The sequence below is a fragment of the Limulus polyphemus genome, unplaced genomic scaffold (genome assembly GCF_000517525.1).
Source record: "Limulus polyphemus unplaced genomic scaffold, Limulus_polyphemus-2.1.2 Scaffold1101, whole genome shotgun sequence".
Classification (NCBI taxonomy): Eukaryota; Metazoa; Arthropoda; class Merostomata; order Xiphosura; family Limulidae; genus Limulus; species Limulus polyphemus.
In genome coordinates this window covers 83058-97080 of record NW_013666711.1, presented here as the reverse complement: position 1 = coordinate 97080, position 14023 = coordinate 83058, and the positions used below count along the sequence as shown (strand labels likewise).

The 14023-nt window shown below is 29.4% G+C and overlaps 1 protein-coding gene across 1 annotated transcript in view; it reads right to left on the bottom strand.

The window, feature by feature from the left end:
- Window positions 1-1503: 1503 nt before the first annotated feature.
- Window positions 1504-14023, bottom strand: part of LOC106462134 (ubiquitin-conjugating enzyme E2 C-like) — a 37444-nt gene continuing 24924 nt past the window's right edge. The window contains exons 4-6 of the mRNA XM_022389288.1: window positions 11703-11907; window positions 4618-4715; window positions 1504-2747 (exon numbers count right to left, since the gene is read on the bottom strand). Of these exons, the coding sequence (XP_022244996.1) occupies window positions 2688-2747; window positions 4618-4715; window positions 11703-11907 (363 nt within the window). The 3' untranslated portion in view covers window positions 1504-2687. The remainder of the gene's footprint in view (window positions 2748-4617; window positions 4716-11702; window positions 11908-14023) is intronic.

The following is a 14023-nucleotide window of genomic DNA, read 5'->3' as shown; positions in this document are numbered from 1 at the left end:
ATAACTGAAAACATCATAAATTTTAATTATCCTTTTAAGATTTTTGTACAATGTATGCTAGTCAGAGTTGTAAACAAAACCACCACAATTATTGTGATGATATGAAATAATGCATTGGTGGAATATAAAGAAGCATGTTTAATTGTGGTCTTTTGCATGATTTTTTAAAAGAAAAAAAAATTTTGACAGCTGAATGGCAACATATTGTAAATTCATTTTTTAAATACTAAAGAATTTGACAAGTTAACGAATTGTCTGTAATAATAAATCACAAAAATCTAATCTTTCAATACTCTGCAGAACTAGCTAAGAGATAATTGTCTGAAAGGTTAATCACAAACCTACTTTTAAGTTCCAGGAGGTATTGCCCATTTTAGATGGGGTTAATTGGGATTACAGGTGAAATATAAGCATTCTTCTCACTATAGAAGTATCTAGTCAAACATCGATTCAAAATAATGTAATGGTGTAACACATTTTTGAATTTTTTTCTAGTATACAATAATTTTCTTTTATAAACTATACAACTTATATTTAAAATTGGTTATAACAATTTAAAAAAGGTTACACTTAAACTAAGATCTCTCATTCTATGTACATATTATTAAGAAGTTACTAATAAACTGCAAATATTTCTTTCTTACCTTTAACTGTCAAATTATCAACTTTTTATATCATTCATTATTGGTGGGATCCACATGTTGCATTACACTGCTAGGCAGTAATTAAGGGGATTACTTGCAATATTTATGGTATTTCTGCTTATCTTTTTTTCTGAGTTATCCATATGTTACCTTGGACCCAAAAGCAATTTGATGCCTAAATAGTTTCAAATAATGCATTTAAAAACTCATGCAGTCTATATGAACCCCATAAATAAACCTAGAGTAAATCCATTCCACAGGTTTATCCAGTTTACTTGTTCATTAAAAAACAATCCATTAAAAGTAAAGCTTCTGAAATGGCTACTTGATATCTTGTTAACTCTTTTGAACTGCTATTACAAACATTATCATCTTCAACAACAATTTAAAAAAAAAGTTGCACAAAATGATCTTTTCAGCAATATCCTGAACTTTATAATGGAGTAAGTAAATTTTAGTCCTTGTTTTCCTGTGTACTCCATCAGTTCACTTATAGAATCACCCACTGCATAAGCATTTAACTGTGACTGAAATATACCTGCTTATGTAGATCTTAGATCATTCCAACTACAAAACTCAGCATTTTCCCCTTTTCTTCTACATAAACCTAAAATTCTGGATTTTTTTTTATTACTTTGTGGGCTAATCTGGTTTTACACACTAAACGTTATCAGCAACTCTTCCCACAACAAATGTTGACTATACTTCCTACAACCAAGCCCTGAATACTCCACTGAATACCCATGAACCTCCTAAAAACTATAGTTGATCATCTATAAAAATAGCAATCTACATCTTTATCACAGTCTAGTTGAGATGCAAAGTCTAAGTCTGACCAAAGCAGAAATATGACAAAATATTTCAAAAAAGAAACAAAAACACTGTTTTTTATTTGATAACATAATAATATGTGATACATATTTTTGCCATGTGAAAAAATGTCTATCGACAATAACTATTACTCTATGTCTGAATTCATTTATCCTTTGCAGCTACTGGTCTACATCACCAGACCACAATCTTGACAACTTCACAAAATGAAGAAAATGTTAAATCTAATAAAAAACAGACTTTGTTTAGAACTATAGTACAATTTTATATTCCACTTGGAATTCCATGAATGACACCTCACTAGGCAAGCTCTGTTAACAAAAAAAGTTAAATCAAACTTCCTCACTTCTCTCTCTCCACATATAACCAAATACTGGAAAACTTATTAAGACCAACATATCCAACAAGTTGGTGAGGTGTGAAAATGTGAATTTCCCTCAAAGGAGAACTTGCACAGTTTAAAGTTGAGCATATACTATTTATCTAGAAATTGTAACTTCATGCAGGAACCAGTAATTAAAGTTTTATAAATTGTACAAAAACATCCTAAGGTATGTTATTGAAGGATTTAGTTTATATATCTGCATATCAACTACAATGCTGTTTCAATATACCTACCATGTATATATATATTTCCTACAAAAAAAATCAAGGCAAGGCTATAATGCCACACTTACCAACAACTAAAATGATATTAACTATAGATATGAACAATAAAGTTTGAAAAAAAAAAAAGTTCCACCAACATTAATGGTGAAACAAAACTTTTATATCAAACATTAAGCTTAGGCCTTACAAAACCAGTATCCAGATGTTTGTTTTCAGATACTTATGCAAAGTTACTCAAGGGCTATATGCATCAGCTGTCCATAATTTGGAATTAATAGACTGAAGGGAAGGTAACTAGTCAACTATTACCAACTGCTGTGTGACCAAATAGTGAGTTGTGACCATACACTTGTAACGTCCATGGCTCCAAATTGCAGTGTGTAATTTTTCCCTTCTTTTTTATGGTAACAGAAGTAACTAGTTGAAATTCAATCTTAATGAAAGCCTATAATAAGTGCCCAGGGAAATTATAATACTATAAACAAGTTAAAATTTAAGCCATTTAAAATTACCCAAACTATATGAAATATAGACATGGCGAAGAACTTTTAGAGAGGATTTGGAACTGGTGGATCTAACATTTGACCAAGTGGTGGAGACTGCTCATGACAGAGGCAGATGGCGAGGTCTCGATGACCAATGTTCCCAACGGAACGGGAGGAACTAAGATTAAGATATGAAGTATTAGCAAACATAATTGTTAAAGGCACTTACAAATTCAGGTTTATCTTGAAACTCATACACTAAATCTGATTTACAATAAACCTTATTTATGATCAAGTAAAAATAATAAAGAACATAATGGATATAATATTGAAAAGCCTAAATTTCTCACCTCCATCATAGTGGGTAACTTACAATGCTAAAATGGTTCTGAAGTGTTTGAATGATAAATTTATGTAAATATATCAGTTTCTTAATCCACTTTCCTCATATTTCTGACTACTTCTTGAAATTATTTTTCATTCTCACATTGTTAGAGATATCAATACTTATTTGGAAAATAACTTGCAAGTAAGTGAATTATTTTTCATATAAAGAGTTTTCCTTGCTCAAACTAGCAACTAGTGAATTAGAACAAAAACTCAGAAAATTAATCTTACAATTGAATCACAGTCTTTCTACTTTAATCCCATATATGCATAACAGTAAGTATAAATAAAGTCAGTGTTTGCCTTCTCAATATATGCATCTGGTTTGATGATAAAAAACAGACTCCAATCTATGAAACTCAGGAAAATTTATTAAAACATTTCTTGGAGTCAGAAATAAGTTTTAAGTTGAAAATAAAAGTATACAAAAAAGAATTTAAATGAACAGTTGTAATTATTATAACACAAGTACACAAACATAGTTAAATATGCATATTTTGAATGGTATATTTTAATATTCTTACCAAAAATCATACATATCACAATTTACCATCTATATTAAGCAAGTTGAAACTTAACAGTATTTACACAAGAAAGTAAGTCATATTTACAATGTTTGCTTAGTAGTGATTCAAAATCTAGCTCAATACATTTTCACAATTTCCCATTATCTCTTTTTACACTGAAAAAAAGTTTCAATTAATGAAAGAAACTACAGTGAAAACATTATACAATCTATAGAAACTTGCACAACAGCAGCAATATCCAAAAACAGCAGGAATTCCATGTGAAGTTATTTTAACACTGTAATTTAAATTTTCATCAAACACATTTTTTAATTTTCACTATAGTGAATAAGAGAGGAAAAAAAACAAACAAGAACAGCATAGCTGTTAAACCCAAACTTTCATAAACTGCATTAATTCACTGTTAACCAGAAAATGCTAGCCATACATAAAAGAGAAGTAAAAACTAACACTATTACATTTTTAATATACTTTGTTGAAAAAAATGACAACATTAATTCACTTGGACATCCTTTCTTCATCAAAATATTCTGCACACCAAGAACTTTTAAATACATACATATATAAAAAAAAAGTTAAAAATCAAGGATGGCAAAAAAACAAAAAAAACACATGATAAATGCAAAACTGAAAGTTTATTTCTAAGTAATAATTATTCAACATGTATTTTTTCAGAACAAATCCACTACTTTATTATTTATACAAACTAAAATATACCTTTGATGTTCTTGTTTCAAAATTATGTTGTAATGTAAAATTATTGTAAGTAAGCTTAACCATAGTGTATAATGGATATGATTCTATAAATGATTATATTTAATGGTAGGTTTAAATAAATGAATTTAGGAAAGACACTTTAGTCTTCAAACTATCGAAGTTAACAATTTACTTAGAGCACAAGGATAATTAAGATTATACGGGAGAGTGGAAATATTTTATACTAAAGCAGGGAGATATGAAAAGCATAGGTTTACCTTACAGCTGAAAATATATCATATATCAACCTGAAGTTGAACGATACAAGTATCTGATAACTTAAAATTACTACAGGAAGAAAGAGAATTTACTATCAGCAGGATTCAGACATTATTTCATAGATATTACATAAACCTAAAACTGTGCTTTCTTTCTCACTTCTTTATCATACTTATCCAAGAGAACTTTTTTGTACTGAGTTTGATTTTCCCAGAGCTTCGCAGCTTGAGCATTCAAAGGACTATCAATGTTTGGCTCTGTAAAAAAAATTATAAACAAGAACAATATTTCTAGATCACGATCCTTAATTTACAAATGTATTTACATTTGGTTCTTTATGCACATAAAATATTTATTATAGATTAGACAATTTTATTACCATGCATGTGAGAATTTAGATCCTTTAAGAATTCCATATTTGATTAATTTATAAATATGTGAACATAATATATTACCAACTCTTACTAAGGCTTGTAAGTACTTTTGTTTGAAATAATTAATTTGTTTTTGTCTTTATTTTGATGGAATGTTTGTTTGAAGTTAAGCACAAAGGTACACAATGGGTTATTTCTGCTCTGCCCACAACATGTATCGAAACCCAGTTTCTAGCATTGTAAGTCCACAGACATTTTGCTGTGCCACTAGAGGGGATTTTATTTAGAGGAAAAAAATTAAATTAATTTCAATTTATGTTTCAGCAAATTATATTAATTTCACAATTTGTTAGTAAGCTTAGTTGTAATGTGTATCAAATGACTCCAATTACAAGAAAATTTCAATTTATTTTAAGTTATTAAATAACAAAAAAGCTGTTTCAATTGTAAATTTTTGTTTCTTGAATCCCAAGAAATATATGGAATTATTTATATGAGAGCATAATACGAAAAATTTTCTAACAATAAGTTCCTACAAAATAAGGTGAAAAAGCATTTGTAGTTGTATGTACAATTAAATAAACAGGACAAAATAGTCTATACATATAACATTAACCCTCTAACATTCAGTAGGCTCCAATGTTCTTCATTTTGACCAGTCTTGAAAATCACACTTTAACAAGTGTATCTTCATGAAATTTGAAATGACAAAAACTATAACCTGAGCACTTTCAAAAGGTCAGCCTTTCTTTTTCAAGGGGCAAACTGGGAATGGTGATGTAACTGAATGAGTGATATACAAAGGGAGTTGAGTGATGTCATGAAGGTCACCTGGGCTTCCAGGAAATGTCTCCATTTCTAGTACAAAACAACTGGAAACGAGAGTTTTTTGTAAAAAGGTATCAGAGACATTTTGCTTTAGAAACTGGAAGGTTTCTTTGTTAATTTTTTTTGTTTTGGAGGAGTTCTTTAAGTTTATCATTTATGATCTTAATAAACTAAACTGTAGGATCCTGTGAGTTTCTTATAGAAGTTAGTGTCCTCTAGTTGGTGGTTAGCTTAAATGATATTATGATATTGTTGTTCGATTTAAGATTGTTTAGAGCAGTTATTTCATTTTGGTTAAGATTATTATGACATTGTTTGGAACATTTTAAGGTTTGTATTATGTCCTTTTCTACTGTTTTAATATAACTCTCTAAATGTTCTTCTCTGTTTGGTGGAGGTGTTCATGAAGACTTTTCTTTCAATTTCGGTGTATGTTGGTTTTCAGTAGGATGGAGTTTGTTGTGAAAAAAATTAACAGTCTTAGTTTTTGAGAGAATTCATGCAGGTTAGAAAGATGAGTGGGATCATTAACAAAGTTATTGTTTGAGAAGAAGTTGAGACTTTTACTAGAGAGACTGGGTTCTGCTTTTGAGACAGTTATGTCTCTGAAAGATTAATAATGTTAGAGGTGTGTGGGGAATGGTCTTCATTATCTGTGTGATCTTTGAGGTCACTGTTATTTTTAATGGTTTGTTAGTTTGAGAGATCTTATGTGTATTTTTTTAAGATGTTCATTGTGAGATAAAGGGTTTTTGATAGTTTCTGGTAGAGAGCTTGATGCTATGGTAGTTTCTTCATGATACAGAGTAGGATTGGAAAGAATGCTGTTAGAAGCACTTTTTGAATTGGTGTTATTGGTAAGAGACTGGCTTTTGTTCTTCTTTTTAAGAAAGAATGCATCAGTTTTTTTGGAAATTTTTTAGATCTTTTTCTTCCAGCAAAGTGTTTTATAGGTGATAATAGTGGGAAATTTCTTTATCAAGAATATTGACAGAAACTTTTAGTGATACTCATGAATTCTAAAAGAGATGTTTCCAAATATCTGTTACCAATTGTTGCAGAAATTCTGATCATGTGCTCCTACTGTGACTGGTGCTTTTTATGTGAGAGATGGAGGTATGCTTTGATTTTATGTTATAGACTAACAACTTGACATGTTGATAATGTCTTGTCCATTTCTCATTGAGTTTCCTAAGTTTCTGAAATACTTGTTTTCTGCTGTAGTTGAGTGAATTGCAATTTGGCTTAGGTTGATTGTTGACAGATACTGGTTTCAGGATGTCATTGTAATCATGTGATAAAGGAAAGGGAAGCTCAAGGGACACTTACTGCCTAGCAGTCTTCTTTGCACAATGGATGTTTCTTCCCTCTACACTAACATTCCACATGATGGACTAGAAACTCTGAAGTCCACCTTAACCCTTTCTAACTCATCAGAATCTCAAACAGTAACTGATCTTCCAGGCCTTGTGACCTGTATTAACCCTGAAGAACTTCAAATTCAATTATGTCAATATTTTTCTGTGTCATGTTGAAAGTCAGCTTTTACAACTAAGCCATACTAGGAAATGTTACATGGATGACATATTTTTCATTTGGACAGCCAGTTTTGAATCACTTAAAGAATTTACCACATATGCAAACACCCCTCACAAAACAATCAATTTTACCTTTGATTACTCTCCTACCAAAATTAACTTTATTAATGACAGAATTTTACACACCAACATACCACACTTCCTTCACTATAAAAGCTGCCACCCCACTTACACTAGATGGAACATTACCTACAGTTAAACTTTTAAAATAAAAAAAAAATCTGTTCAGATGAAGCAGAATAAAGAAAACCCACCTAGGACCTAAAAGAAACCATATAACAAAAAAGAATATAAAAATACCAAAATTGACAGACAGATTGAAAAAGCAAACAATACTCAGCAGAAAATAATCCTGAAAAAGAATAATACTAAGTTTAAAACAGTATTCCTCTTGTTGTTACCTAACACTTTAAACTGAGAAATGTTTTGTGCATTCTGAAAAAAACATTTTCATCTCCTACAATTGAATGATCAACTTAACTCTTTCAGCACGGGCTTGGTCCCTGGGGCCGACCTCGTAAACATTTTGTGTTTGTTATACTTTTCATGCTATAACTTTTCAATTAGTAAACAAATGTTAATGAAATTTGGCAGATTATCAGTAAACATTATAATGCTTTCATATGCAAAATATCAAATTTTTGTATTAAGACTTAAAGTTTGTAAAGCAATGTTTTTCTCATGCATTTTTTTTTATTTTCACAAGTTGCCTATCTATCATGCAAAGTAATTCTCATTTTAAGATTAGAAATAGTTTTATGCATCACAAAATGTTCAAATTTCACATGCAAAATCTTTATAATGTCCAGATAGTTATCAAACATTTCTTAAGAAAAAACTTTATTTTTTATCCGTTATTTTCAAGTATTAATCTCTGTACAGGTTCTGTAGACTTGACCGATCTCACAACCACCATAAAAATTAGGAAATAAATATAAGTTATCTCTTTCATTCTAGAATGAACGCAAATTGTAACACAAAAACAAATGTTTAGACTAAATAGCTTAAATCTCATAACATTATACATTTATTATACTGACATTACAGACATGCCTGGCTAACAATACAGAACTTACAATGACAAAGCAAACAATTACTTCTTCTAGTTATGACTTTTGTAATCGGTTGCTAAGCCTTTAAAAATTTTGCATGTGTAAAATATGAAGCTAATTTTTTTAGGTTTTTTATATATAAATTTGAATAACTAAAAATCATAAATTACTACATCAATACCATAGAATTCTACTATAATTTATCAAACTTAATAACAGAGTTGTATTTTAATCTAAAAAAACATGAAATTTTGAGCAGATTAAATACACAATCTATCGCCTTGAAATATTAGTTCAAAAAGAAAGAAATGGCATCCTAAGAATTTAAAATTGCTTAGAAAGCCACTAGGGGGACATTCTGAACTTCTGATTGGTTATTCATGTCATATATAGAAGTAAGAGTATATAAGTGTTTCCGTAAAATGGAAAGAGGTGGGCAGGGTGACACTGTGTTTCATTTATTACATGAGCAATATCTTAGCAAACAGAAAAGATAAGACCTTATTTTATGTTCTAGCTTATCAATATCGGGAATTTGACTTTATAATTCGTATGAAACTATAGACTTAGTATTTTGACTTCACAAACTCCTAATTTGAACAAGTGCTGCATTCAACATGAGAAACAAAAATCAATATTTATCTGTTTTTATAATATTTACTTTTGAATTAAGAAATTGAGTAATGTATAGTACTAAAATTTGAATTATAATATACAGTTTAATACCAAACTTATTGACAAAAGTTCATGAAATAGTGGTTCAATAAAATTTTTAATGCGAGTCAACAAATGAGATGACATGGCCTTTCAATCGTGACCCGTCTCGAAAGGGTTAAACAGATATTTCCTGAAGTTTCTGTTGTCTCCTTCAGGAAAAGCAGAATTCTAAAAGATATCATTGTTCATGCAAAAGTGAATTACATCCCACACATTCAGTTATACCACCATTCACAGTTTGCCCCTGAAGAAGAAAGGTTCACCTTTTGAAAGCACTCAGATTGGAGAGTTTTTATTATTTTATATTAAGACTTCTTGAAACCATGTGTTTTTCTGACATTGTTCACAAAACTTGGTAAGCTTTTAGTAAACATTACAAGTCTGTTGAACACAAAAATCAAAATTTCTATTAAAGTATTTAAAGTAAAAATTTGCATGTGAATTTCCAAAACCTTTACTGAGTTAATCTTAGTCAAGATGATTTTTATGCTAAGAATAAAAATATACTCCTTTTTTACCTTACAGTTTCCATATTTCATTTATGTAACCTATAAAATCTCCTAAATGGATATCAAATGTTTTTTAAGGTAAAAGTTTATATTTTATCTGTTCTTTTCTCTGCTCTAACACCAACTGTAGCTGAATCATCGAGTAAAGTGAAATGAAATTTTGACAGTTATAAAATAAGATGAATATACCTCTTCTTTCAATAGATAATTTGTTGATAAAACTTGAATTTATATTATTGACAATTAACTGTTTACCTTTAGTCCTAGATTTTACAGCTTATTCATCCCTGTACAGCAGTACATCACAGTTGGAAAATACTACTAGATACCCATACTTCCCTACTGTGTGAATGAAGTTCTGCACTCATCACTTAGTGAGCTAAGCTATGTTAAAACTTTCTAAAACCTTCTTCATGAAAAGCAAAAAATCTATGAACCTTTCAAGTATACATTTTAAAACATAAATAATGCACAATTCACTAAAACAGAATGTCCAAAAACAACTATACTTAACTCTTTAACTAAGCTATAAATAGGTTAAAAATGTTGTTAAATACTACGAGCATAAACTTTGCTTACCAACACATCATAAAATCAAGACCTATAGTCTAATGTTTATTGTAGCCAATTTCAAAGAACCATTGCAAGATTAAAATTGAAAATAGGCTTTTTCTATTGATTATAACCATGTATGCCAAGTAAGATTATGTGGTTTTGAAAACTTCCTTGACAGTTAAGGGTAGATAGGTGGGACTTGCATCTTGATATCTCATTAAATAGAAACATTTGGGCACCGTAAGTGTGCATTGGATGTTGGAAATATTTATGGTTTGTATCTACATAACTCAGACAGTATAGATGCATTACTGTTGAAGTTATACAAGCTAAAAGAAGAGAATTCAGAACATTGACACATCACATGACATAGAGAAGTGAACTTTGAGAATTAAAAATATATATATATTCTTTTGAAAGTAGTTAAAATTTATATAATATAAAATTTAAATTACAAACAGCACTCTGATGCAAATCTTAATGACACACATTGATACTATGTTGTTTCACTACATTTTGAGGTAACTTTGTGACTGTAAAATGTTGTAACACATGCAGGACAGTGTTTAACTCTTTGACTATAGGGCTAAGTGCATTGTACCTACTACAACTTTGAAAGTGTATTTGTACCTTTGTTAACTTAAAGAAAACAAATCTCATTTCAGATCATCATATTGCTTTTATCAGCATTCTTCAATCTCTGGAATGGTTATAATGGCTTTACCTGCATAAGTGTTTTAGGAAGCCTTATAGGATTATGTAGTTCAAAATGAGTGCTTTTATTTGGTTATAAAAATGTACTTAAGAGAAGTAGGCATAGGTAAGCAAGTATTTTCAAACAAGGAAGAGGTGGACGGAGCCACTGTAGTGGGTTCGCTAAATATAATATCTCAGCAATAAGAAAATGAGGAACTCTTATTTTATATTCTAGCTTGTAAATATTGGCAACTTGAGTTTCTAATTTAATAAGAGAGGTATTCAAAATGCAAGCTATATATGATGAATACTCAGCACTATATGCTCATTCTGAAATTTGGTTGTTATGCTTCAAGCAATTATCATCTATTGACATATATATTTAAAAAAAAACTTTCAGCTTTATAACTTTCAATCCTATTCTTAAAGAATGAATAATAATTTTTTCTACCTTTTTTTTTTGACTTCAAGATTTTCACTGGCAGGGATTGGCTAGATTCAGTACATTCTGTCTAGCCAGTTCAATCTACAAAGATTGCATATTTTTAAGCTGTTAACTAAAACATATATTCATAATAGGTTCATATTCATTCACACGTGTCCTTCATATATCATCCAGATACAAATACAAGACAGTAAGGCTTGTCTCTTAATGCAATACCTCTTATTACTGCTTCGGGAAATCCTCCTTTTGCGGTCTACCAAAAATGGCAAGCAGACTGGAGAATCAGTAATACTGAACAGTAAATCAGACTATGCACTAAATTATTCTTTTGTTAAACACGAATAAAAAACAGTCAGGTGGAGGTTATTTTACTGTCTGTAACATACACATCTATAAAACAGAAAGATCATTAATACTGCATATGATAAGCTTAGAAGGTAGGGCTATTGCTTTCTCTGTAATACACTAACCTCCAAGTAGAGATTGAAGAGATAGCAGTACTGTCCTAACATCGTATAATGCTGTCCACTTCTCTTTCAGAATATCAAGACAAATGTTGCCTTGTGCATCAACATTGGGATGAAAGCAAGGGGTGTCAAACTTGATGGTGGGAGCTGTGTACGGGTAGCTACTGGGGAACTCTAGTACAAGTTTGTACATTAAACCTTCATACACCTGTATAACAAGAAACAAGAAAATTTACTCAGTCATCAACAACAGCACTAAATAAGCTCTAAGAAAAACAATGTTTAACATGTGTAACAATTTATTAAATAATGTGCAGTCAATGTATTTTTGAACATTCACAAATATTTTGCTAAAATAATTGTCCTAAGTTTAAATTCTCTAACTCCACATTCTTATCTTCCAATTCATAAATAACAACTTACCACACTAGTGGGTATAATTGTTACATTAAAAAAAGTACATAATACAAAGAATGTACTACAAAAATAATAATAACAATAAAGTGCAGAATTTCATTGTATGAACCACATTTTTTGTTTTTGTTTAAAACATTTCTTTCCTCGGGGTTGTTTTGTGTTGAAAATAAGTAAATAAATGCAGCCACAATCAAATTAAAATAGTAGTGTTCCCTCTATTGTGACTTAGCCAAGCTGATTTCCTAGTTTTTCACAACTTCATTTAAAAAAAAACATGCAAATATTTGCTGAAGTCAACCAAATTCTGATTTAAGTTTTCTCACTTAAGTAAACAAAGTACTCAATCTTTAATTGGAAAAAAAATTCTTATACATATATATTTAAATACATTTTTTATTAATTCATTTGATTGATTTCATTTTGTACGAGCAACTCTTATACTTAAAAATATAAAGTGAAGATATATGTTGTACTAATTGAAGTTTAAAAGGTGTCTATAATATATATATATATATAAAAAATCATACTTTTAGTTCTTTCTTCTTTACACAAACACACAGTTTAGTGATGTCATTATTTAATACAGTTTAACAATATAAAAACTAGGATATAATACTAAGGTTGACCGTCAAGAAAACAATTGGTCTTTTGTCTTAAGAAGTTACATTTTAAATCACTGAATTAACCTGTATGGTCATATTTTTCTTTGTAATGATAGCACACAAAATATATTAAGCTAATACATTTACTACTGCTTATAAAATGTATTATTTTTTACTTAGTGTTAAGCTTATGCTCTTGAACTTAATTAAAATTCAAAATTCCTGTATAATGTAGAACATATTGAAAGAAAATACTTACATTTTATAGATTTAAGAAAATTTTAAAAGCAAAACAGTAGGAAAAATATAAAATTTTACTTATATAATCACTAATTTGAGAAAAAAAAAAGTTCTTGTCAATGATCATGCCACATATTCTAATCAGGATTTGTCATTACTGTTCTATTCAAAAGTTCTGAAATAGTGCCACTGGTAGTTGGTTCCACACTAGAGCTAGACAATCAGTTGATTACCTATGAACATTGAGTAGTGTTACATAAAATAATTGATTAACCCTTTCGCAACAGGCTCGGTATAATATACACAAGTTAAGTATTTATACTATAACTTTTAATACAGTAAGTTTATCTTCACAGAATTTGGTACTTTTAGTAAAGATTACAAGTCTTTCATATACAAAAAATCAATTTTTTAATGAAGTATTTTTATTATAGACTTGTTTGTGAATATATCAAGTCTGTTTCATTACCAGTCCAAGTGCGAAGTGATTTTCATGTTACAACTAAAAAACTATTGTTCGTCCCAAAAATCTCAAATATTATTTGTGTAATCTCTAAAACTTCCTAAGTACATTTCAGACAATTGTTTTCAGTAAAATTTTATATATATTTTTTTGTTATATTCTGTACCCTAACTCTATGGGGTCTGTCAATTTGACCAGTCTCTAAACCACCACAAAAAATTAAGAAATAAATTTAAATTATGCTTTTTTTGTTCTAGAATGACTACAGATTATAACATGAAAACACAAATGTTTAGTCTAAATAGTTTAAATCTCATAACATTACACATTTATATATCTTTTTATTATATTGACCTTTCAACCATGCCTGGCTAACAATACAGAAGTTACAATGACATGGCTCATGTGTACTCATATTACCATATCAAATAACATAAAACTGACCTTTGGTCTTACAAAATGACCTGTCTTGGCTGTATTTTAGTGGACTAGTATTTTGTAAAATACAGTCACATTTAAATTATTATTCATTATATATGTATATACATAAATACTATTTAAAAATAAGTTATTAAACTTATTTTTCTTAAAACATAGAACAG